This window comes from Talpa occidentalis, unplaced genomic scaffold, assembly GCF_014898055.3.
Source record: "Talpa occidentalis isolate TD23 unplaced genomic scaffold, MPIMG_talOcc4v2.1, whole genome shotgun sequence".
In the NCBI taxonomy this organism is placed as follows: domain Eukaryota; kingdom Metazoa; phylum Chordata; class Mammalia; order Eulipotyphla; family Talpidae; genus Talpa; species Talpa occidentalis.
Genome location: NW_026555331.1, coordinates 95,836,530 through 95,863,523, shown reverse-complemented (window position 1 = coordinate 95,863,523; position 26,994 = coordinate 95,836,530). Strand labels below are relative to the sequence as shown.

The 26,994-nt window shown below is 37.3% G+C and overlaps 1 protein-coding gene across 3 annotated transcripts in view; it reads left to right on the top strand.

Annotated features, from left to right (window-relative positions):
• Positions 1–26,994, top strand: part of AGR2 (anterior gradient 2, protein disulphide isomerase family member) — a 30,845-nt gene that overhangs the window by 3,482 nt on the left and 369 nt on the right. The window contains exons 1-7 of one of the 3 annotated variants that reach the window (XM_054691902.1): positions 13,520–13,546; positions 20,074–20,219; positions 20,425–20,488; positions 20,606–20,658; positions 22,001–22,074; positions 24,181–24,244; positions 25,794–25,877. In XM_054691902.1, the coding sequence (XP_054547877.1) occupies positions 20,081–20,219; positions 20,425–20,488; positions 20,606–20,658; positions 22,001–22,074; positions 24,181–24,244; positions 25,794–25,877 (478 nt within the window). In that variant the 5' untranslated portion in view covers positions 13,520–13,546; positions 20,074–20,080. Of the gene's footprint in view, positions 1–13,519; positions 13,547–17,426; positions 17,476–20,073; positions 20,220–20,424; positions 20,489–20,605; positions 20,659–22,000; positions 22,075–24,180; positions 24,245–25,793; positions 25,878–26,994 lie in introns of those variants that run through there. The other 2 variants (XM_037513938.2, XM_037514012.1) reach the window with 2 other exon arrangements.

Sequence of the window (26,994 nt, the reverse complement as noted above, 5' to 3'; positions counted from 1 at the left end):
TTGTTCCAGGAAAACCCTATCACTAAATTTCCTCCACCCCTTCACTATGGCTCCTTGTTTGCCTTCAATTTCTTCAGTCCTTTAAGATCCTTTTCCTTTTTTCTTTAACAAGATCACATGGACTCCATTCTAAAGAAAATCTTCAGCAGCTCTGCTGTGCCTTCAAACAACCATCCCTTCTTGTCACCAATTTCTTGAGTTACCAAAATTTCATTTTTCCAAAAAATTATCTATCCATTTTTTTTTAAACTCTGAAAACTCACTTTTGTTCTCAATTATCTATGTTCATATCATATATCAGGATATATTTACTCATTCAGCAGATATTTTTGGAGCATGCGTTATGCTAGGTGCTAGGAATATAGTAGTGCATTGGATTTTACAATCTAGCAGGAAAGAGAGCTAAGAAACAGTAAACAAATAAAAAATACTTGCAAACAGAGATACACTGTGAAGGACATGAGCAGATAAAGTGATGAATAATAGCAAGAACAGCCTACCTACTTGGGTACAGTGGTCAGAGAAGATTTTCTGAAATGGTGGCAAAAATAGTCAATTATTCTAAGAAGACTACAAGGTGACCCTTTAAAGTACAGCAATGAGATCTACAAAGACCCAAGGCAAAAAAAGAACTTGAAGCATTTCAGGAATTACCTGGTTCATTTCAGCGGGTATGACATAGTGAAGGACCAAGGAGCTTGGACATAGACTGACTAGAGTTAGGTGCCCATTGATGCTCAGTTCTGCTGCTAGATTTCTTAGAAATCTCCTGCAGCCAAAAGAAAACATCATCTGGAAGCAGTAGTTAAGTTTGAACACTTCCAGAACAGAGGCCCAACATGGAGGACCAGGGCACCCAGACAAGTAAAGCACATTGTGGAAATACTCAGAGGCAGACCATGTTCTGAGATTCCCACAGGCTGCATGAGGGAACTCTATGAGCTGATACCATAATCCCAGTTATTGAATGTCAGTTCCAAAAAGGGTCTGGAAGAGCAAGACTGATGCTCTATTTGGGCGGGTGGGCCTTAAGGCAGAAGATGAACCTGGCACAGGGTCAAAAATGAAGACTCAAGCAAAGGAAATAAATCTATTTCTTAAAATTGAGGTGACATGGAAACTACGTATTGGGTCTGAAGCAGAAGTCCAGTCATCCATGAGTGAGGCTACAAGATCAGTGTCTGAGGAAAGGAGTTGTGACTTGATTCTGAGTGTCCCTGTGCTCAGCAAGAAACTCCCCTTCCCTCAAACCTGAGGCTAGTATTGGTCCAGAAGACAGATGGGGTGCAGCTGGACTCCTAAGTCTGAGCGTTTGAGTTGCAGAGAGCAAATTCTAAACAAATTCAGATAAAAGAAACTATTCTTTCAAAAACAAAATCAAAGGCCTCCTTGCTCCCAGATCTTGTGGCCTTTTATCGGTTATCTCCCACCACCCCTCAGACACAACATGCCCATACCATACTTACTGTTTCACTCGGTTTTACATGACTTAAAACCTTATAGTACAATGCACATCCCCATTGCCCCACCAAACTGCCAATCCACTCCATTCTACCTCCTCTGTCCCCTTCTCTTCATTTCCACTGACACAATCCATTTGAAGCTATAATCCCAAGTCACATTTTCTACTATCTTTGCTCCCCACTCAAAACAAAAAACAGATTTTTTTCTTACTTAAAAGCTCATATTGAATCATACAAGTTACCTTGCAGAACACCAGTGGTTTCTATCACTGGCCAAGTCAAATGAAAACCACTTACTGGGCACTCTGCGTCTCCTCATACTCTGGGTACAGCTGGAGTTTCGGAGTTTTGCTCCGATTTGTCCCCTACTCATACTTTATGCTGCAAATAAATGAAACCCATGCATGCTTCTCTCTCCCCACACTCAATGCATATTCATTGAATCTATCTGTGTGTCAGACACCATGCTAGGTACTGGTCATTTGCTGGTGAACAAAATAGAAAAGGAGTCAAGGAGTTGGTCTACACCAGTGGCTTTCAAATGTTCAAAAGACTTTTTACTCAGAAGTTTACTGTTTAAGACACACAAAACAAGATTGTTCTGAATGAGATTTGGGACCACCAGCTTCTTAGATTCTGCAAAATATCTTAGGCACCCCTGATGTTCACATTTTATGCTTCAACACACACACACACACACACACACACACACACAACTCTTCTGAGAGTAGACCACAAATTTCCTCAAGTTTTGGCAACTACTTTTTGTGTGATGTCCTTTGATGGTAATTTCCTTCATGCAAACCCTGGACCAAACTTTACTTGATAGCAGCTGGGCCCCATAAAAGATTTATTTTTTTGACAATTCAAGCACATATTGAATCAGCAAATTCACAGGTAGTTTATTAATTCTTATGTTACCAATAAAAATGGACAAAGCTACAAAGGTAGTGTAGCTTCTGAATAAATCAAACATTTCTAATTTCCTTTCATATTATGTACTACAGATTTTAAGGCCTTAGAAAGACTCTAAAAATTCTATACAGATACAGGTGAGATAGAGATAAAAATTAAGTTCTAATTTCCAAATGACTTGAAAGCACACGTTATTTTTAATTTATATACACAAACATATTCTTGATTTTAATTATTTTTTATTTACTAAAATACTTGCTTTAAGAAAGATAGGTTGGTGCCTCCCTAGTAGCCTAGGGGTTAAGTCTCAGTGCTATCACCTCTACATCAGTCAATCCCCGGCCAGGGAAATGAACCACATATGGTGCAGCAGACCTCTCCTGTCTCACCTGCTGTTCCCCTTAGCAGTGTATTTCAGTAAATCCACCTATTTTTTTTATTTATTTTTTCATAGAACTTAGGTGTAGGCCAGAGTTATGGGGGTTGAGAGGATTCACCAGAGACAGAGTGGGGAGCAGAACAGGCAGGTCTGCTGAAATACACTGCTGAGGGGAACATGGGTGAGACAAGAGAGGTCTGCTGCGCCATGTGGGTTAGATCCCTGGTGCTGAGACTTCACTCCTAGGCCACCAGGGAGGCCCCCTTATAAATTACTCTTAATGGAGAAAAAAGCTGCGTTATTTGCTCACACAAACATCAACTGTCAATGAAGATAGTGTAACTATTATACAAAGTAGTCATGGCAGGAAAAAGAGAGGAGGAGTAAGTTCATTGCCTGGGACAATATGTAACATTGGATTCTAGATACTGTTCTTAGTACATTAGAGATGTCAACTCATTTGTTTTTCTAAAACACTGCACTACTATTTTATCCCTCATTTACCTATAAAGAAGCAGCTATTTTATCCCTTATTTACCTACAAGGAAGCTGAACCATAGAAAGATTAATCAATTTACCCAAGCTCCTTCAGCTAGTAGCCAGCATTCAACCACAGAGCCCCAGCTCTTCACACCATCAAACACCCAGTCTACAGCAGGGTGCTAATGACCCGAGCTCAGCACAAGATGCGTTTTTGCAGATGTTTTGTTCCCATGTCTCAAATTACCAGTAAATTTTCTCTCCCAAAATATATCTCCCATGCCAGAAATTCTTTCATTAATAAAACTTGACAGACATGTGTGTGATTCCTCTTCTTCCCCACCTTTGCTGAGCATGGTCTGGGAGCAGGATTTTGTCTCACTCTGTATCTCCCTGAAGGTATTATAGCATACCACCATGCATGCAGTTAAGAACAAAAGCCATTTTCTATGCTCAAGCAGTCTAAATTATTTTTGAGAATTCAAGGAAAATTATTTTCAAACATCTTAGAGAAGAAAAGGGATGACAACTTGAAAGCAGCATCAGCCAGGACCAGGGCAGGGATGGGTCCAACAGCAGGGGTGCAGGACACACAGACCGAGTCTGCTGAATATAGGGTCAGGGGGAAGAGGGGGTTCAGTGAGAAGTTTCACAGCCTCTGCCTTCCCTAGGGCTGACCCTGGGAACAAAAAGTGGCCTCTCCCACACCCACTCATAATGCTGCTCCATCCTTTAATCCAAAGAAGCAATTTACTTGAAAATGAGAGCACTTTTACCTGACACTGTCAGTTCCGTGGACATTGGACCTGATGCCTTGTGCTGTACCGGGAAATCACTAGGGCTCCTTGGAATCTCTGGCTTGCAGTTGTCCTACTCTTCCTCCCCACCTCACCCGATCCCAGTGCACTCAACTCCAGCAAATGGCCCCCTCCATCCCTTGAGAACTCCTGCCTTAGTCCTTTTTGCTTTTATTGTCACCTCTGCTGGGCTGGCTCCCTTGTCACCTCCTCTGTGAGGTGCCCCTAAGCAGGCTATTTGAAATGACAGACACCCACCACTTGTGCTGCATATGCCCCTCACTTGCTTATTTTCCTCCATCCTACTTACCTCCATCTACACACTACATGCTTTACTATTTTATTTTATTGTCTACCTTTCTGTACTAGAATGTAAATTCCATGGGACCATGAATTTTGCTGTTTACTCACAGTTGAAACTTCTGTGCCTGTAAAATGTCAGGAAATGGTAGGCATATCATGATTATTTTTTGACTGAATGAAGTTTCCTCACCTTTATTAATAATCCATCACCAACAAAGATACTTAAGCACCTAGTAAGCACATATGTATAGTTCTAGATATAGAACTATAGATAGACAAGATATAGAGACATAGTATAGACAAAAATGTATAAATGTGCATACATGTACATGTACATGTACATGTATATACACACACACACCCCTGGACAGTATATTACATATAATAGGAACATGATTAGTATTAAGCACTGAGTGTTCTTGGAATAAAGATGTCACATCCTGGGAAATATCGTAATTCACCCTCTAGCCCATCAGTTTATTTCCTTAGATATTTACTCTGGGGTGCACACATCCTGAATATTATCACTTCTTATTCCAAGGATAAATACTTAAAAGCAGGAAACAGGGACCTTTTGCGTCTCTAGCGAGAATTAGGTGGTGGTGGTGTTCTACCCACCCTGAATCTGGCCTCTCTCTGGGATCCCATCTGCTGCCAGTACATTTGCAATCACCACCTGACTGGTCCCAGGCTCACTGCCAGCTCCCCGCCTCAGCTACAGCCCTTCCTTTGTCTCCCCCTCACCAATCAATATGAGTAAATTCAGTGCTGGCTCCACCAGGACTTTAAACAAAGTCACTCCTGCATTACCTTGGTAATAATCTCCTTAGATGGCACCCTTTATGCTGTCCCACAGGATCCTCTTTTCCAGGGAGCAAATACTGAGCAAAAAGCTATCATGAGAGCATGCAAATCAATCCAGACCTGGAGTTTAGAGGAGGCTGGGTTGCTGTTACACTCATTTACTACTAATGATCCCAGAGAACTTTCAGAAGTACCAAATAAGTTCAGGAAAACATGAGAACTAAAACTGAGAACTCTGCTAAAATTAGGGCTCAGGGAAAAAGATGCTAGAACATTCTACCCTGTTATCAAGAAATGCAGGAGAGCAGCGTGCCTTTTGCAGAGACTTGGTAAAGAAAATCAAGATAAAATACAGCATGACCTTGTGAAAAAGCAAAACTCTATGCCTATCCTATGTGTGGGTGTGAAAATGAAGTGTAAACTATCCTCATTGTGCTGGAATTTTCTAGAGGAAATAATATAAAAATGGCCCTGGACCAGAAAATCACTCAGACACCTGTTAGATACAAACGCAGTACAATGGACTCCTACAGAAAAATAATCCCAATGGAAGATGAGTTCACAAATGAAAAGTATAGATCTTTGCATTAAAATGTCCTCTCAAGGGAGAAACAACAAGCAAAACAAACAGATTTGTTTAGCACAGCCAATTCAAACAAGTATATTTTAAATAATTAAAGAAGCATTTGAAAAGGAGGAATAAAGATAGAATATTATAACAATAAACAGATGAGTTGAGAAAAAAACTAATGTAACTTATAGAAATAAAAATAAAACCATTAAAAAATGATCAGGGTTTACATCACCCTGGTGCTTTCTGGGAGAATTTGGAAGTGATTCCACTTGCATTCAATAAAAGGAAATTTTCCCAGGATGTCCAAGGACAACACCCTGCCACAATTCTAGCAATGGGAAGACACAATAATTCTCTTAAAAGCCTGGTGGCACTAAACAAAAGGAGAACCACATAGAAGCATGCTGCCCCACTTCTGGCTTATACAACTTCGTGTCATAACAGAGCCCTCTGCCTGGTGAATACACAGGAACCCTTGGAAAAGACACTTAGAGTAGAAAGTGTAGCTGCCGGGGCAGATGCTGAGGTCATAAACAGGTCACAGGGTTTTCTGGGTCAGGTTGTTGGGAGCAGGAAGCACTCTCATATCTCCTTGGCATTAAGCACTGTGAACAGGTTTGAAAATGGAACAACTTCTTTCTTGGATTTTACATGACAAGACAGATTAAACAATGCATTTTTGTGGACATATCTTTCACACTGACCTATGCTTGGAAATAAAATACAAAACTCTTTGTTCTTTTCCAACACCCCAGCATTCTGGCAATTAGCTAGCATAAACTGGCCCCCTGGGTACCACATTTTTGCATTGGTAACTTCCTTCTTCTGAACTTAATAAATCTTTGTTGTATTATTGCCTAACCTGAAATGTTCCTTCAGAGTGCCTGGCAAAGAGAAAACAGCCATGAAGCCAGGACTTCAGAATGGTGTGCATAACTCTCTTATGAAAGCTGTCCCTTTTAAAAATGGTACATTAGTTCTATTTTTAGTTCCACTGAAAACTATAGTGTTTCCCAGTGACAACACATCAAAAGAAATACTACTATTTCTGGTATGATATGCTTTGGGATTCATTTTTTTCAGGTTAATCTTTCTTTGATCACATATGCCAGAATAAATAATATATTATTTTGTACATGGTCTCTGGTTTACTTTAGCTCAGAACATGTAGTTAGTCAACAAATGGAGGCAGTTTTGCCAAAATTCAGTAGCATAAACTGTTCAAATGTTTACAAAAGTAACAACCCTAGCCACTAGAAATAAGAATTTTTTAATTATTTATAAGAGTAATTTTGTAGAAAAAATTCTTCATTAAGATTATTGTATTAGGCGTGACAGACCTCTCCTGCCGCATCCACAGCTCCCCTCAGCAGTGTATTTTGTCAGTCTGCCTGTTCTGTTACCTGCTCTGGCTCTGGTGAATTCTCTCACCCTCCCGTGCTTCTGACCATACTCAGTGCTTGTATAAATAAATAAATAAATCTTTTTTAAAAAAAAATTATTGTATTAGTTTAATCCCAAAGCAATCATTTTAGGTCTTTTCATCCACATTTCTTTTTTTTTAAGATGCATTTATTTATGCATACAAGAACTGGGGTACAGGCCAGAAGTGCAGGGGTGAGAGGACTCACCAGAGACAGAGTGGGGAGCAGAACAGGCAGGTTGACTGAAATACACTGCTGAGGGGAGCAGCAGGTGAGACAGGAGAGGTCTGCTGTGCTATGTGGGTCATTTCCCTGGTTGGGGATCAAAGTAATGGCTGCAGATAGCCTCATTGTCTGAGACACATCCCTTTGCACCACCAGGGAGTCCCCTCATCCACATTTCATAGTCTAGTGGTATGAAATTATCTAAATGAATCTAATTTGCAAAAGCATACAGTTAAAGTTGGTAAAGTCGACAAATGGCGCTACAAGGAAAGTGCTTTAACTGTGGCAATCAATTCACTACAAGGAATAGAGAGAATATAGAACATAAGGTGAGAGCTCAACTGTACTTTGTGACTATCATCCTTAATAAATGAGCACCATCATAAAACTGCAGAAACCATAGATACGATTCTTCATAACAATTTAAGACATACACTAAATGTCTGACTTTAGAAATTTTACTAATATATATATACAGAAGGGTTTTTTTATTTTTTTGCTTCATTTCCTTCCCCCATCTTCAGGAAGTCTTTGTTTCCAGTTTACTAATCTAACCTGAGCTGTAAATGATACCCATTTTAGACATATCACATAAAACTCAGTGAAAGCACTATAAGGACATGAAAATTATCATTCAAGAGCAGAATGAAGTGAGTCAGAGTAGAGCTAAGGAAGTAAAGCAGATAGGACAAATCTTTAAGTCATAAATACGATATCCCTGTTTTTATCCATGGTTTTATGCTTAAAAAGTTAAAATCACCAGAGAGCTAACTTTAGTTTTTTAAACAAAGTAATCTGAATGATTCCATGTGGAAACCCCCAAATAAAATAGCTGTGTTTTTTGCCCTGGATACGTTGAAATATTCCTTAAATCATGTTTATAGCCTCAGATAATTCAGCAAATTAATCAAATGGTTTAATATTTATAGTAATTAGTGGTAGAATTTTTCTTATATTAAGAGTCTTATTTGGCAACCCAACAAAAAAAGAAAAGAAAACTGGTTTTACTGTAATTAAAATACACTTCTAAAATTACAGCCTAAATATTCTCTGAATCAGAACTCATTTTCCCCCATTGTGTAGAGTCTAAAAAGGCTATACAGAATGAACCACTGTGATCTCTTCCTATAAGCACAGATTAGAAAAATGCAATGTGCAGAACACAGCAATGCTTAGTTTTGAAATGATGACGAGGTCTTAAAGAAATCAGGAAGAAGGTAAATGTGGCAAGTTTCTTCTGTTTACTTTCAGGGCTGACCTATTGCTGAGGACTCTGAGAATACAGTTATTACAGTGAGTCATATGGCCAACTGAGGCAAACAGAAAAACTCGGAGAACATAAGTACGTGTTACTCTTTCATTGGTACTTAGCTTTGAGGACAAAAACTTTCAAATTGGGTAGTGCAAAATGTGCCAAAAGAGCAATTTGTGAATGCAATGAGTGATTCTATTTCTTTAAACAATTACATAAATTTTTATGAAAAACCCAAATTTACCAAATTCTGATTTTTTTTATTTATTTATGCATATAAGAGGTGGGGTGTAGGTCAGAGGTGTGGGGTGGGTGAGAGGATTCACCAGAGACAGAGTGGGGAACAGAACAGGCAGATCTACTGAAATACACTGCTGAGGGGAGCAGAAGGCAAGAGAGGAGAGGTCTGCTGTGCCATGTGGGTTAGCTCCCTGGCCAGGGATCAAACTCATGCTGCAGTGGCTGCCAGTAGTGTGATAGTGCTGAGACTTAACCCCTTGTGCCACCAGGGAGACCCCCCAAATTCTGAATTTTTAAACCAATTATTTCATTTGGAGAGACAATGTAACAGAGTAATTTAGTTTAAAATACACACACACATAGGCAAATCTGGAATCACAGGTCACAGAAAGATTTTCTTCTATGCAACATAGTCAATCATATGGACACAAAAAAAATTGAGGTATTAGAAAGTTATGATTTAACAAATGAGAAAATTATAAATTTAAGAGTACTTTCCTTTTGAGTCCATTTATTGCTCAGAAGTATTGTTTTCTGCTACAGATTCAAGTTATTAAAATTATGGTTTGTTGCTTTTTAAAGAAAACATCAAAAACCTGAAGCAAAACATTACCTTAGATAATATACCATGGGTTTCTATTTACCCATCTAATATTAATACATAATGTTTTGTTACTTTCATATTATGTGTGTATTCATTTACCACTGTCCCTTACAAAACACTTGCTATTTCAGTGTACTGAACTAGAGAATGAGACACTCTAGATGTGACAAGATAATCTGGTTACACTGGAGAGTGAAATAATGATAAAATGGTTTTTAAAGGACTAGAGGTTTAAAAAATATCAGAAGAAATTTCATAGAAATTAAGTCAAAGTTATCTCAGAAGGTAGGATTTGGCTTTCTAAAATGTTGGCTGCATGCTGAGGAAGGAATGACAACTTGAGACAACATCTCTGCTTGTTCAGGCCTCCGCCCTAAGGAGTTTATTTGTCATATAACAATATTGACTCTAGGGTCAGAATCCAACTGCTAAGGACACGTATCCTTAATGTATATGAATCTCTTCTTTCATATGTGGCTAAACTAGTTCCTAGATCCCAATTTACCTTTTTTTTTTTTAAAAAAAAAAAAAGAACAAAAACAAAAAAAGGCCCCGGTTTCCAACCATTCAAACTCATTAGCAGCATTTGACTTCAATGGGAAGTTCTAAATATTTAGATTATTCACGTCAAATTCGAAAGAATGATATTACTGTTACCTTTAGATATACTCTCCATGAAAAAGATCACAGTTTATAAAGAAATTGCTTAATTGCTGGATGTTCACGCATTTTAAATTACTTTTCATTCCTCCTTCCTTATAAGTCCCACCTCCACAAGAATCTAAAAGAATTTCAAAATATGGGCCTTTAGTCTAGATTCAAATGACTCTGATGCTAGGATTCCTTCTAGCTTAGTATAGGGTATATTTAAAATTTCTGACAGCCAGGAATAATAAATTGTGTTATAAAACAAATGCAAAGAGCTAAACATCAAATTTTAAAGCTTTGGGCTCCTTCAGAATGGAGAAGCATAGAGATTTGAACACTTGAACAAGAGCTTTTAACCTGTTTTCTATAATCCTGCAAAGGGCTCCTATTATCTGAAATAATTGTAAATTTGTGAGTGCACGTGTGTGCAAGTGCATTTTTTCCTTCAGAGGATTTGATTATTTGGCTAATCTCATTACTTTTAAGAGTGAAAGGGGATATTCTTAGTTGTTATGCTCAATAAAATACTTATATTGACACTTTTTCAGAAAAATTGGGAAGTACTCACTTTATTCATCACCAAAATAGCTGATTACACTACTACACCAGGGAATTTGCCTTTTAATTACTTCAACCCAAGTACCACTCATGAGTATTGATTTAAGGCAATTGATTTTTATATAATCAGATGTATTCTCCAAGTGTCTGGCGATAAATCAGACAGTTTTGAAAATCATTCAAATACTTTTAAGCCTATGGGTAGGAAGACCCTAGTCCTAAACTCTCTCACTTGCATCTAACACTGGACATGGACTTACACTTTGCAGTTCCCACTAAACTTGGATCCAAAGGAAATTCTTGGCACTCTTCTTCATGTCCTCATACTTTCCTGATTGTTTCTGTGCTTTAAGAGCACCTCACTTTCCTAAATGAGCATTATCAGGGTTTGTTGCTGAGACTTCTGCTCTACACTTTCCCACAAGAAACACATCTAATTGTAGAACTTTGAATAAAAAATATCATTGCTTGAATCATAGCCTCTGATCCATGTCACAATCTGAAATTTTAGGACCAGGAGACTTCGTCCAACTGAGACATAAATCTGCTCCCTCTTCACTAACTTGGAGAAGCAATATAACCAAAAATAAAGTTGATGAAATCATTCAAGTCTATAGTATTAAGACATTTATGTGAAATTAAAGAACAGTTTGAAACTATTGGCATACATACTTTATATGCTTGTTACTTAAGTATTTACAAGCTATAAAAGAAGCTAACATTTTTAAAAATCTGAATATTTGTGATTGATTTTAAAAAAATTAGAACTATTTAATTTGAAAAATATATTTGACTACTTATAATATTTAAATGAACAACAACTCAAATTACTATTCAGTAATTTTATTTATGATAGTTACAAGAATTGCTAAAGTTCTCAGATATGTTTTGCTAGTTGCCCTATTAGGCATTTTATTTATTTTTATTTTTTTAAATTTTTGTTTATTTTTATGCAAGAGCTAGGGTATAGGCCAAAGGTGCGGAAGGGTGAGAGGATTCACCAGAGACAGAGTGGGGAACAAAACAGGCAGACTGACCAAAATACACTGCTGAGGGGAGCAGCCGGCGCGACAGGAGAGGTCTACCACAACGTGGGAATCTCCCTGACCAGCCGGGAATCGAACCGGCGCTGCAAAGGCTGCAGACAGCTTCACAGCACCGCGCTCAACCAGCTGCGCCACCGGGGAGGCCCTATTAGGCATTTTAAACATTAAAGAGAATTATATATACCGGTATTAAATTTGTAAACATAGTTAAAAATACATAAAGAAAATTCATTAACTGAGTTTGTAAAGAGGCTATTTAATCTATTTGAATATTATCTATTTAATTTAGGTGAATTTAATTTGTTGAAATTTATTTTAATTAAACATCAAGAAACAACTAAAGCTCTGTAGTACAACATAGTGCTTACAGCTAACAATACTTTATTAAATACTTAAAAATGTGCTCATGTTAGCTGTTCTGCACAATAATAAAAAAAAATAAGTTAGATTTTCATTTTTATACCAATTGACTATATTCAAAAATATTCAAAATATTTTCTATATTTTGCATAAATATACAAAATTATCTATTTTTTAACTTGTAGACTTAGGAAGAACTAGGTTTTAAAGTTTGAAGTTCCCCAAGAAGCACATAACAATAATTTTAGTACCCAAAACCCCATCAGATATTAAGATAAACTCAATTTGTAATCATTCTTCCTATATGCCAAAATACTAATGCTATGTGTCTATTTCTCTAATATAGAATTTGGGAAGAGTGTATTCATTCAGCAACTTGGTCTACATTAGGTAATTTTTTGAAAAAGCTCCTTTATTATTTTTTTTAATTTATGGAATTAATTTATTCATGGTATAAATACATTTGCAAAGCCTATAAGGACCACCACTATCACCATGTAATTTTTTTTTTTTTTGGTGGGACCCTTGCCGGCGGCCGGGAACAAACTGGCGCTGTAGAGGCTGCAGGCAGCCTCGCAGCACAGCGCTCAACGCTGCACCACCTGGGGAGGCCCTATCATCATGTAATTTATCTGAAAAAACTCCTTTAGAAGCAAAGTTCTTGGGTACATGAAATGAAGCTGTTCTCAGTTTCCTCTATATAAGGCTCATCACTCCTTAGCTTTGTGAAGTTGACATTTGTTTCCAGCGTTCTTTCTTCACTTCCTCACATCAGCAGGCAAGCAGCTTTGTAGACTGAAAGGACTATTAGGTTAACTATCAGCAATCACAGGGTGGGTTTAGGTCTTCTCTGTACTCTATCAATTTTGTGTCTTTCGCCCAATCATGTCCAGCCATCTGAGCATATTTCCTTATTTTTAAAAGAAAATAATGAGTACAAAATGGTGATTACCAGAGGAAAAGTGAAAGGGGTTGTGTAAATCAGGTAAAGGAGGTCATTTGATGATGGGAGATGGAAACTTGACTTTTGATGGTAATCATACTGCAATATGTACAGATGTCAAAATATGTTGTATACCTGAAACCTATATAATGTTATAACTCAATGTAATGTCAATGAAATTTAAAGACAAAGAATTATCTTCAAAAATAAGAAAATAATGATATCTGATGAGGTTCTTATGATGGCCAATCAATTTTTCTAATAGTATATGCTGGAAGTTTAAGCCTTATATAGGCTATAATCAACAAATCAAAGAGTCTTTGATGGAGTTAATATACTTAATATTAGTTAATAGAATTAATAGACTGAGACCTGAGTGATCATAATATAGAGAATAAGTTAAACAGTTGGTAATAATATTTTTGAGTGTTTATTATATGCTATGTACCATTCTAAGCACTTTATATCTATTTAATCTTATATAATCTTCCACAGATCCTATAAGCAGTCCTTATAATCCTCAGTTTACAAGTAAGTAAACATGGAGAGGGTGAGTAATTTGCAGGCATTGGTAGAGGAAGAGTTTTAAAACTAGATTTAAATTTAAACCAATCTGGGACCTCCCTGATGGTGCAAGGGGTTAAGACTCAAGCTATGAAGCTGTCTGCAGCCTCTGCAGCATAAATTGGATCTCCTGGCTTGCCAGAGAAGTACCCACATGGTGCAGCAGACCTCTCCCGACCTGCCCGCTGCTCCCCTCAGCAGTGTATTTCAATCAGTCTGCCTGTTCTGCCCCCCACTCTGTCTCGGGTGAATCCTCTCACCCCCAAACCTCTGGCCTGTACCCCAGCTCTTGTATGCATAAATAAATCTTGAAAAAAATAAATTTAAACCAATCTGAATCTACAAATTGCCCTCGTGACCACTACTATTCAATACTTCCTCTTGAGGATGAGAAAGTACTAAATAATACTTCCCTAATTAGGACCCAAAATCCTAATAAACTTCAAATGGCATTCAAGTTCACAAAGATATAGCCCTCAAATCCCTTCCCAGCCCTATTGTCTACTAGTTTCAGATGGAACTCACTCTAGTTAGGCCAGTCCAATTAAATATTCAATAAACCCATATTGCAAATCCTGTCTCACTGTCTCCATCTGATAATTTTCTACTATTAATTTGCATACATTAGTAGATTGTAATCTCTACTTTCTCTGAAAAGCATCAGCTGATGTCTATATCACTCATCTATTATTTATTGTATGCTATTCCAGTGTAGATTATTCTTTTTTAGCATAATTCTATCTTCAGTTCAGTGGTTCTCTAGATTGTAAGTAACCTTCAGGTAGGAACAGTGACTTCAAATTATTTGTGTTTTCCCCATGATATGGTTTATCATCCTAAATTGAAATTATATAATGTATATGCCTGGCTCTCTCAATAACTGACCCTATCTTTTTCATCCTCATCTCTCTAATGCCCAGCATCAGACTTGCAACATAAATAAGTTCAATGGATAGTTGGTGAAGGGGTGAATGAATGAGCAAAAAAATTAAATATGCAGCACATACTGGGTACTCAATAATTGCTAGTTAATATTACTGTCTCTAAATTTTACCTCCCAAATAGGAAATTGTCTATTATAGAATCTGATTGAGTAAAAGTTTCTAAAATTATGATGACACACATGAATAGCCTCTATGTAATTGGGCCTATTGTTAGGGTCAATGGTACCAAGCTTGATGTGACTTACCAAACATGATTTTAATAAAACATATTATAAAATCTTACTCAAGAAAAAAGTAAATCAAAAATGTCTATCTAGTAAAAGCATATTTCTACAGCAGCAGGCAGATCCCTGCTAATGAAACTAATCACATGACATACTGTTAAAGTAATGCAGTTTAATAACATACAAGAAAACTCCCATACCCACCTGTGTCAAAGCATACTTGTTCTATCTATATACAAAGTCCAAGACAGACATGCCAGAGGGGCTATACCACTAATGTGTGTAGGCTATATTCTCATAATTACTTCCTCTCTGCCATACCTTACCCACTGTGACAAATACTGTGTTTTTACTGACACTAAATTAGACATAGGAGTACAGTAGCATAATTATAGTATTATTACAATTAATTATAACAAACTAGAAATCTTCTTAAGTATTATCACTTTAAGGGATGAATTGTAACCCCCCAAAATTCACATGTTAAAATCCTAATTCCCAGTACCACAGATCATGACTGTATTAGAGATAAGGTCTTTAAAGTGACTATTGTGTTAGAATAATTCATTGGGATGAACCCTAATTCAAGATGAGTGTCCTTCTAGGAAATGGACATGAGGACACAGAACACAAATGGATATGGAGGAGTTAGTAGTGTATGTAAATTTTATGAAGCCATAAGAAACAGCCCAAAAGAGGTCTCAAAAGAAATCAAACTTGTAGATACCTTGATCTCAGACTCCCAGCCTCCAGACTGTGAGAAAATCAGTTGCTGTTGCATAAGTGACCCAGTCTGTGGTACTTTGTTACATCTGACTTAGCAAAGTGATCTAAAGCACCGAGTACTTTCTCATCTCTTAGTTCATTAAAGTCTCACTTAATACCCCAAACAGTCAGTATGGTAATCATATCCCCACTTTACAATTAGGGAAACCAAAGTTTCAGACATCTTAAATGATATCTCAGACTTCTACCAGCCATCCAGCAGCAGCGTGAGGGACTCAGACTGGAATCTTATCACCCTCAATGCCGCCCAATAGGTGACGGACTCAAGGGTACCCAGACTGTGGTACCAACATTACCCTAAACTAGTTGTGGGGCCTTAAGAAAATTATTTTTTAACATATTTTTATTATCTGTACCATAAGGGAACTGAACTGAATATTCTAAAAGCTGAATAGACTAAGCATCTATATAAAAACTCTTTCCAGTTTTAAAAGCTTAGTTCAAATCACTGTTTTTAGTCAGACTCCCAGCTGAATTATCTCTATACACTCATTTAGAATTAAGAAAATTCAATATTTGAGAATCCTTTCATATTCTGCTTACAGAAATAAAACTTTATTTTATCTTAAAAATATGAGAGAATATGGGCCTCCCTGGTGGCACAAGGGCTTAAGACGCAGCCTATGAAGCTATCCGCAGTCTCTTTTGGCACTAGTTCTATCCCTGGCCAGGGAGCTACACACATGGTGCAGCAGACCTCTCCTGACTTGCCCGCTGCTCCCCTCAGCAGCGTACTTCAGTCAATCTGCCTGTTCTGTTCCCCACTCTGTCTCTGGTGAATCCTCTCACCCCCTACACCTCTGGCCTGTACCCCAGTTCTTGTACACATAAATAAATCTTAAAAAAAAACCTGCCCATTAAAAGAAAAAATGAGAAAATATAAACACGACATATATCTTCAAAGTTATTTTATCAAAAATATACAAACTTGAGAAACTTAAAGTATCATTTCAAAAATGTGTTTTTATAAGGCTTGCATCCCATTAGTTTGTATTCTGTTAGATTTCTTCTATTGTGAATTTTAAGGATTACATCCTGATTCAGGAGCAAAATTTAAGATTAAAATTTTGATATAGAAAATATGAGATCAGTCTTAAAATCTTTAGTGAATTATTGATTAATCTTGAGTGAAAAGGGGTGGTTGCAAACTTTAGTTTCTAAGATTTGAAAAATGAAATAAATTGCTTCCTGCTTGCCTAGCAAGAAAGTTTACTATGAAATGAGAGAATATCTGTGAAACACCTTTGAACTCTTTGGAGGGAAATTGCTGCCTATATTCAACTCCAAGGTAATTAATAAAACTTCCTAGAGTCAGGATATCTATTTTCAACAACTTCCTCAGTTTTGAAATATCATGTGAGTTCTTGATTTATATTTTGTCATACCCATAATTACATTTCGTTTAACAGGAATAGGGAAGTATATCATGGAAAATAATTTGTCTCACGATGGAGGATCGCTGCTTATACGACTCTTGAGTTTAAAATTGTGAATCATCTCCTGTGTATTTTCAGATTGCCTACGGGGGAAAAAAAAAAACATCTACAAACCACAAACTCCATCCAATCACCTACAGACAAATCAGCCTTCGGGCAAATCAAATGTCTTCATCTAAAGCTTACCTGGATTTGGCACTGTGCCAATCTTCTCCAAATCTCCTAATAATGTATTTTTATCAGTAAGATATAAATTGTTAAAATATGCAAACTTAAAGTTACACCTTTTCACATTGTTCTTATGAACCGGTATCCCTGTAGCTCAGAAAAAGCTTGGGAAAAGGAAAGTTCCTTCCGAGTTAACAACATGTGAATACAGGATTAGTGGGTGGGATTGGAGTGTTATCTGGTGCATAAATAGAGGCTGGAGCTCAGCTAGCACACTCAGAAGCTTGGACTGCATTGAGGCTGCCTGGCTCGCCAGATAGGTGGGTGGGGAAATCCAGGTAAGCTCCTAACAATAGCACTGGAATAGTTCACTTGTTAGAGTGAGATTTGCCTCTGATTACTGTGTCAAGTTACAGGCAATCAATAGACAGAGAAGTACAAGGTAATTCCAGGGGCAAAGAGTGAGACTTGGAGAGAGAATAATGGAATTTCCCCCCAGAACTTACAGGGACCTGTCTTTGGCCAGAGCAAGCAGAGTTCTGCGTTCCCGAGTTGGTATAGGTAATGCATTTTGGAAAGAAGAGGATTAAGAGTTAAGGATATGGAGTTCTCAAGGTTGGGACAGGTCCAGTGTCTTCTATCTCAGTCACTGCACCTTGGTTACCATCTAAGCCTCTGCTTCTCTCCCCCTGGCTGAAGTCAAGGCCCATAGGACTGTGAAACCTTGAGTCAGATTGCCTGCTTAGAATTGCAATTCAGAAAATTATAGCAAAAATTGTTTTCTTTCTCTGTAACGATATCTGTGTTGCTTCTTCAGCCTTATAAATTCATGAGATAGGTTGTAAAAGGAGAAATATGACTGCTTTCATGAAACATTTACAAACAAAGAGCTGGAATTTTCTGCAAGTTCATTCCTTGGTTGTGATAACAGAAAGAGAAAGTGCAGGGGAGAGAAAGAGAGAATCATCAAATTATCAACATTTTCCATGGTTAGGATTCTTACTTGCGTGTGGTTTATACAGGAAGTTTGCAGAACAGTCTATTCATATTATGAAAACTCAATATATTGAATCTCAGAAGTCAGCCCAGAGTAGGATGTTTGCCCAATAGGAGTTAACTTATGTTTCCTTGAGACATCCTGCCATAAAACATGTGTAATATATATACTTATCAATAGCTCCAACCTTTAAGCCATGAAGCAATTGTGATAGCCACTTGCACAATAAGAATTGTCTATGAGCTAAATATATAAATGAAATGCTTTATAATCAGTGTACTATTGTTTTGCTAACATGCATAGATGCTGCTACCATAAATAATATACGAAAATCCAATGTTTGTTGATAAATTCCAAGTAGCTATTTGGCAAGAGGATGTTTATGAATCAACTGATATTTCAAAAGTATAATTATTCTCACAAAAAATGTTCGAGACATTTTTATATTTAAAAAGCTGTCATTGTACTAAGAAGGTTGGTGATTGTTGACCTGATGTAGCATTTGAGTTGTTTCTGCAGAATGCTTGAATATTGTTACTGCTACTGGCATTTCTGTATCTTTTCATGAATACAGAAAAATAAAAGTGTATCAGGTGCTTTTGGCTTATATCCTTTTTGAGTGAGGAATTTTGTGGCTACTTATTATGATTTGGATAATAGTGTAATACAGTTATCATCTGAATTGGAATATTAGTAAAGCTTTTTTAAAATCAGCTAACCTACAGCAAAACTTCGCACCAAACTATCAGAACATGAGAAACTTTCCCCCTTAAAAACACTAAATATTGACAGTCTACCCTGTTTCCTTTGCCCAGTTTGATTTAATTTAAAACTTACAATATTAGTTAGATGTGTCATTTTAAGCAATTTCAGTCTTTGTCTTTACAAATCCCAAGTCACCAGAGCTTTGTATTTTGTGGTTCCTGGATAACCATGATTTGCTAGAGCAACTCACTTTGCTAGTAAGTTTACTCTCTTGCTGTCTCATACATCTTATCTAGCCATTCACTTCCCTGTTTCTAGGCACGTCCTTCACACTAGTATGACTTTTCCAAAAAATTAACTCAGTAATATTGGAAAGGAAAAATGCTTTTAACAAAAAGACTCAGACAGAGTTGTTTACTCTGTGTTATGAGTCCCATAGAATATTTCTGGGCACTGAGAACACGCCTACAACTACCGACCTCTAAAAGATCCACATAAAATCAAAGAGTTGTTTGAAAGGAACTTGCATTTAATGTATTTTAGCCAATTCAGAGAGAATATGTAGAGATTGAGTAGACGTTACACTAGGGAGAAAGCTGAGTGAGTACAATTCCTCAGTTAAGTGAAAAGTTGGCAGGTTCTATATGAACTAAGAAATCTTTTCACTCAGATTCTTCAATGGCAGTGCCATCATTTTGACAAAAGTTTAAAGGTTTCGGGATGGGAAGATGGGAGTCAGAATTGCAAAATGGCAAGAGCTAAAATAAAAACCTTGATTCGGTACCCATCTCATAAATCTTCATCTCTCAGATTCTTCCTCAATAATGTGAGGCTTGGGAGGTGGAAGTTGGGAAAAGAGGAGGTCTCCCCTAATGTGACTTCCAGTACAAAAAATTTTTGAATATAAAATTTAAATGTAGGTTTTCTTAGCTGTCAGAGTGTATATTTCTGTCTACTTGTTTTCTTAAAATATATATCTATATTTCAATATTGTAGATTTCTATGGAGACCTAAATTAGTGTATTTATTTCTATATGGTTCTATATATAGCACTAAATCAATATTCATAATATGTATTCTTAGGAAAATTCTATGTAAGGTAATATTTACTCTAATCATGTATTCAGTATCAACTAAGTCTCAATTCCTTTTGTGTGCCTCAGTTGTGATACAATCTAAAGGCTGCTAATTCCCTCATTTTATGTATCTTCATTTTGCTTGTTTTCCGTATCAGATTTGCCATGGAGAAGATTTCAGTGTCAACATTCTTGCTTCTTGTGGCCCTCTCCTACACTCTGGCTAAGGATGCCACAGTCAAACCAGGAGCTAAAAAGGACTCAAAGGACTCTCGCCCTAAACTGCCCCAGACCCTCTCTAGAGGTAGGAGTTGGCCTTAGTTTCCAACACTACTTAATCGGGAAACCGAACATGTTTTTGTATGTGTTCCTTCTGGATTTATCAGCTTATAATTATTTCTACTTCCTCCATAGTAAAGAGTATATATCTATCTTAGTCTATACCATTACTTTACAACAGACGAGTCTAAAATTACATTGTTTTAAATATACTATTCATTTTGTTCTAGGTTGGGGGGATCAACTCATCTGGACTCAGACATATGAAGAAGCTTTATACAAATCCAAGACAAGGTAAAACTGCCTTATACAGGATCTCTCAAAGCTCTCAAGAGCACCATCTAGTGTTAATTAACTATACATAAAATCCTACTGATTAAAAATCATCCAATTTCTCTTTATCTCTTAAAGCAACAAACCCTTGATGATTATTCATCACTTGGATGAATGCCCACACAGTCAAGGTAACTTGTTCTAAATATAATGTCCTTTATAGGTTTTTAGCTTTAGTCCACAGTCCAAATCACTCATCTTTATATTTTTAGCTTTGAGCACAATTGAGTAAGAGTATTTTACATAGTAAAAATACTTTAAAGCAGCTTCAAATATTTCTATATTTTGCGTTAATTATTGGTGCATATTTTGAAGACATGCTCTAGAATTCATCCTTGACTTCTTACTTTCTCTTATGTCCTACATCCAATACATTAGCAAATGCCACTGTCTTTCACTTCAAAATACATCCTAAAATCAGTATCAGTATTAGTTTCATGGTCCTGCAACTGTACAGTCACACAGCGCTTAGTGCTTTGAAGGTCCCCAGGCTTGATTTAAAGCTCTGCTGCTAGTGTATTAAAATTCTTAATAATTTTTGAACAAAGGACTCCGTATTTTTACTTTCTTCTGGGCTCCATATATTATGGAGGTTCTGTTCATATCCAGTAATTTCCTATTGACTCTTTGCTACTGCCAGTCCAAACCAAGATCACATCTTATCTAGACTACTGCAACACCCACCTGCCTCATCATCCTATAGTCAGTTCCCCAAATAGAAGCCAAAATGACACTGTTAAATATAAACCAGATCCTATCACTCAGGTTCTCAAATGACTTCTCAACACAGATAAAACTAAATCCAAATCCTGACCAAGGTCTGAAAGACTGAATATAATCTGGTCTCTGACTCTTTCCACTCTTCCCACTCTCCCTGTGTTTACTCTCTACACCATTTAGCTTGCCTTTGTGCTTTTCCTCAAACATCTGAGCTCAATACTTCTTCAGTGTTATTCCTTTTACAGTACCCTCTGTTTAGAATGACTCACCCCCAAAATCTTAGAATGGATTACTCACATTAACATCACCTTTCCAGAGAGGTCTATTCTAATCAACCCACAGCTCTTAAGCTGCTTCTCTTGCTTTATTTTTCTTCAAAGTACTTATCGCTATCTATATTAGGCATTTGTTTACTTATTTATGGTCTATCTCCTAAACAAGCATATGAGTTCTATGAAGAAAGCATGTTACTTTTTTCCCATTAATTTATCCACAGTGTACAAGACAGTGCATACATAGTAGTACCCACTCAATAAATGACTGGAAAAACAAATGGTTGAATGAATGAATGAGTGAGTGAGTGAATTATGAGAAGCAAAGGTAGTCAGTTACCTATTTACTTCACTAATCATCTGCTAAATTGGAAAAGCAAAATATTGTATTAAAAATAAAATTCAACTTAAAATGTAGCAGAGAGCAATGGTTTTAACTGGTAATGAGATGGAAGCTTAATGATTTTTCTTTGCATTGTAGCTTTAAAGAAAGTGTTTGCTGAAAACAAAGAAATCCAGAAATTGGCAGATCAGTTTGTTCTCCTCAATCTAGTTGTAAGTTTACTTTTCACCATCACTAACATTTCTCTTTAGATCATTATTTGAAATTGAATATTCATTTTTCCCATAAATATTAGTCATACTGCATGAACTACATCTGTCCCCACTACTTCATTTCAGAGATTGGAGATAACAGAGATATTACATTTTATTTTATTAATAATCTATCTTGCATATCTTTTAATTTATTTAGTAATTTATAATGGTTGATTACCTGAAACAGACTTAGATTTTTGTCTATTGCTGTAATCATTAGGTTTGTGTATTTTGCAAATTACTTTCTGCTCCTATAGTTCCGGATGCTGCACACCCATTCTTAATCCTTGCTCCGCTCTACCTAGAAAAGACAACATTGTGGCTGTCCAGATCTAATCATGCAACTTGTGCTTTAGCTTCATAAATTCCCACCTATGTCACCATTTCCACCACTTTCTGTTCAATGTATGCGCATGCGTGCGCGCGCTCTCTCTCTCTCTCTCTCTCTCTCTCTCTCTCAAGTATACACACAGTTCTTCCTCATTTCCCTTCCATGGACTCTTCTGTCCCCTACTCTCTTTTTTTTTTTTTTTTTTTTTTAAGATTTATTTATTTATTTATACAAGCACTGGGTACAGTCAGCAGCGGGGGAGGGTAAAAGAACTCATCAGAGCCAGAGCATGGAACAGAACAGGCAGAATGACGAAGTACACCGCTGAGGGGAGCAGGGGGCGGCTCTGTGTGCCATGTGGAGGAGAGGTCTGTGTGGCATGTGGGACCCTCGCCCTGTGGCCAGGAACCGAACTGGCGCTGCAGAGGCTGTGGGCAGCCTCGCAGCCCAGCGCTCAACCACTGGGCCACCAGGGGAGGCCCCTCTTCTCTTAATGTTAGTGTTTTGGTGACTCTATACTTGACGTGATCCTCTTTTTACATTTTATTTTCTCCATGGACAACTTCGTCTACACTGCCTTTCATCAACACCTACACACTGGTGATTCCCACATCTTACCCAAACACAACTTCCAACTTTTGTATACAATAGAGTTCTAGATATCCCATAATTAGCTTAAACTCAGTATATTTAACATGAATTAATCATTTTGGCCCAGGCTTTTCAAATTCTCTTCCTTCTGTTTCATCACAAGTATTCTTTTATATTGGAATCTCCTACTCACCTTTAACAGTGAAGTCCTATAGTTCTAACTTCTAAATATTCTTGCTATTATTTCCCTATAAACTGAGAACCACCTATTATAGTGCACAAATTTTTCATTTTACCTACTTTACCGCAGTATTGCTAAATGACTTCATGCTTACTAGACTTACCTAACCCCATATGACCATAATGGTAACTCAAAGACCACAATGGGATCATGGTTCCTCTTTTAACATGCTCCACTGGCTTTTCTCTATGCACAAATACAACACCATTGTATGCTCAGCAAGGACACTCATGCCCAGCCCCAAAGCAGCTCAAGCATCTTCTATCTCCACTGCCCCACACATCCCCTATATTTCAGTCTGCCCCAAGCACTGGGTTATATGTTACATTCTTTGCACAGCCTAGAGCCATCTTCTTGTCCATGTAACTCATCCCTATGCATTTTTTTAAGATTCCCCCCTTACTTCAGAAAGTGCTAGAACACCCACTGGATCCTCAATACTCACTTTCCTGCCAATAGACTGTGAATTCATTAAAGATAAGTGCTTTGAGTAGCTAAATTAAGAAAAATCTAAATTAAAAAATTGGATAAATGTATGTTCAAGAAAATCTTGTCTATTTCTGGACTCCAGCAAAAATGAATTCTGCTTTTTTCATTAATCTATTTCTCCCTACCTCATCCAAGATTTTTTTCCCAAACACTTTAAATCCTCCCATAGTTTCTCTTATTGAACACATTTGTTTATCACATATTCAGTTTTTTACTTCATGTGTTCAAACATATTCTGTTCTATCTTATTATTTCATGCTCATCTGCATTATAAGGTTGTTGAAGAGTCGTGCCATACCACATCTTAATGTGTCTAGCCCAGGAATGGACACAGTTTTTTATTAATAAGTTTGAAAATAACTGAAGTATAAACAAACTAAAACTGCTTTTTCTTTTTTTTAAAAAATCTTAGTATGAAACAACTGACAAACACCTTTCTCCTGATGGCCAGTATGTCCCTAGGATTATGTTTATTGGTAAGTAAAAGTGACAGGGAGATGAAGCAGACCCTAAACATCACACAAGGGCCACCCCATCTCTTCCTCTTTCCACCACCCCACCCTCATAGGCCATTCCACGAAGGCCAGTGTCACTTTAAAGCTCTAGCAAGAGGTATAGCATTACTTTAAATTCCACAACATATTTTCATTAGAAAATGTGAGTTTTTATTTCATCACCTGCCACACATACCTTTGCAGAGAAAATAGTCTATCAGCTACTGAAATGCAGTGTGGGCGCAGCCATACCACCCGCGGTCACTTCACAGCGCGTGGGGCATCTTAGCCCTCGTTCCATATCCTCCACCTAGGAACGAACTGGGAGGCATCCTGCTCTTCCAGCTCAAAGCTTCTCCGTGCCGGCTGCATATTTCAACCACCTGGAAGATTTTGTAAATGAAGCTGCCCCTATTATAGCTCAAAACAATGAAACCAGAAACTCTGGGCGTGTCAGTATTTTTGCAAAGCTTCCCAGGTGGTTCCAGTAAGCAGCCAGGGCCGGTCAGTGAAGAAAAGGCTGGTCTTATGTTAATTTATTACAAAGGAGAGACCTCGTGTTTGCATCCTGTGCACAGACCCTGTTTTTGCGTTGCTCTTAAGCCTTTGTTGAAGAAATGTGTGTCTGCTTCTTGTAATTTATGTTCGTTGGTCCTAATCCAACGTTCTCAAATGACAGATTGTCTGCTCAAGTATCACTGTCAGGCTCTGCACACTTGCAGATGGTTCTCACAGAAGCTTTATTAGTTTTCAGGACATGTACCTAAGGCTCCTTCAATCAGCCCTCTCAAGGCAAGGATTTAAGCGTCTGTGTATCTTTGCATACACCTTACATTTAAAAAGGTGGATAGGCCTTACCATTCTCCCCGCCCCCATATCTCAGCAATTGATAACATCAAATTAAATATAAAACATGAAAAAAATGGATTTAAACCAAGGAATATACATATACATAAGGGATGACTCCTTAATTTCTAAAATGTAAACATCTATTTCTAAAATGCAGATGGTTAACAATAAAATAATAGTGGAGGGGGCTACACTAATGCTTACAGACCCATTGCTGTTTGGAAGAACTTGTGTTTTTTCATTCATTTTTAAACATCTCTGATTTTAAAAAACTGGCATTGGATGTCAGGTTCTTATTATCTGGGAAAGACCTTTCAGCAATATCAAAAATGTTTCAAAAGTTTTAAGATAATTCTTAAGTAGCGATGGCCAATGTTTTCACCAAAAAACAAAAACACAAGAAAAAAAATACGAACAATATATTTTATCCCATTTTCAGGCTGCTATACTAGGACAGCAAGGTTCATAACCTTGTCAAATAGCACGTGCAGGTGCTGATGCTATAGCTCCCCTTGGGTACCGACAGCAAGGACAGGTTGCAAAGTGGATGTAGAGAATAGAACTTGGGCTAGTGGGCCACACGCTTAGTTCCATCCATAGGATGTGGATAAATATATAGACTTTGTCAGGTAAGAGAGAGGTTACTTGGAAACTTAGTGCTCCACTGTCTTTTGCCTTGTAGACCCATCCCTAACAGTTAGAGCCGACATCACTGGAAGATATTCAAATCGTCTTTATGCTTACGAACCTTCAGATGCAGCTCTATGTAAGTGTTACCTCCTTTGTACATCTCTATTGCTATCCTGCTGGAAGTAGAGGCTACCTGGTAAGGAGAAAGCTCTGCTCAGGGACAGAGAACCCCTTTGATCCTAACTATACTCCTGTCTGCAAGCAAATCACTTTAACTTTGAGACTGATTTAAAAAAATCTCAAGTGAAGATGACTTATTTAGATTAGGTATCTTTTTCTCCTTGGGGTGTCTATGACATAGTACCTATCTGCTTTTCAGGTTTTTCTCCTTAGACACACTAACTTACAACTCCTACCACAGAATTGGGTGCAATAGTAATTATACGACTGCAGTAACAGTAGTAATCATGCTCTGTCAAATATTTCTTTTCGAAAGAACAAAAGTGAAATGACATAGCCCAGCTTGTTGAAATTGAATTCAAGTTCAATTTTAAAGATCAGCAGGAAAGATAGTTCCAACTAGTTGCCAAGATACTCAGTTCCCCTGGGGGTGTGAGAAAATGGAAAAAAAATTTAGAGATTCAAGGCAGGTGAAACACCTCAATAGGAAACCATACTTAGTGTGACATCTAATTAGTCCTTCTGGGAAGAAAACTGGGTTTTGACCTAAGAACCCATTTTGCCCTTCTATGCACTGCCTACAACTATTTTCCCAATGTGTTAGCCATTAGCCACATGCAGTTTTTTTTTATATTGACTTGAAATTATAATTTAAAATCCATTCCTACAAAGACACTAACCACATTTCAAGTAGTCTATGCAAAGGCACTGATTATTTCTCATCATCATAGAAATTTCTACTGGACAGCATTGACCAACAACATTATGTTGGGAAAGATTTTCCTGGTCCATTAGCAAGCTTCCAGTGGGTGCTGAGAAGACAAGAAGGAGCACATCCCAAAAACTGATCATTCTTGAGATAATACTATATATCTTAATAAGAGTTTGGACTCCAAAGGGAAGTGTCCTGTACAAGTAATATCTATCTTGTAGAAAGGGCATTTAATAAATATTGGAAGAGAACTTGTAAAGCCATTGTAGATCATTTTAGAAAAGTTTTCATAAGATTATCAAGTTCTCACCCTATGATAAAATAGCACCCCTTTAAACAATGAATAAAGTACCTGAGTTTG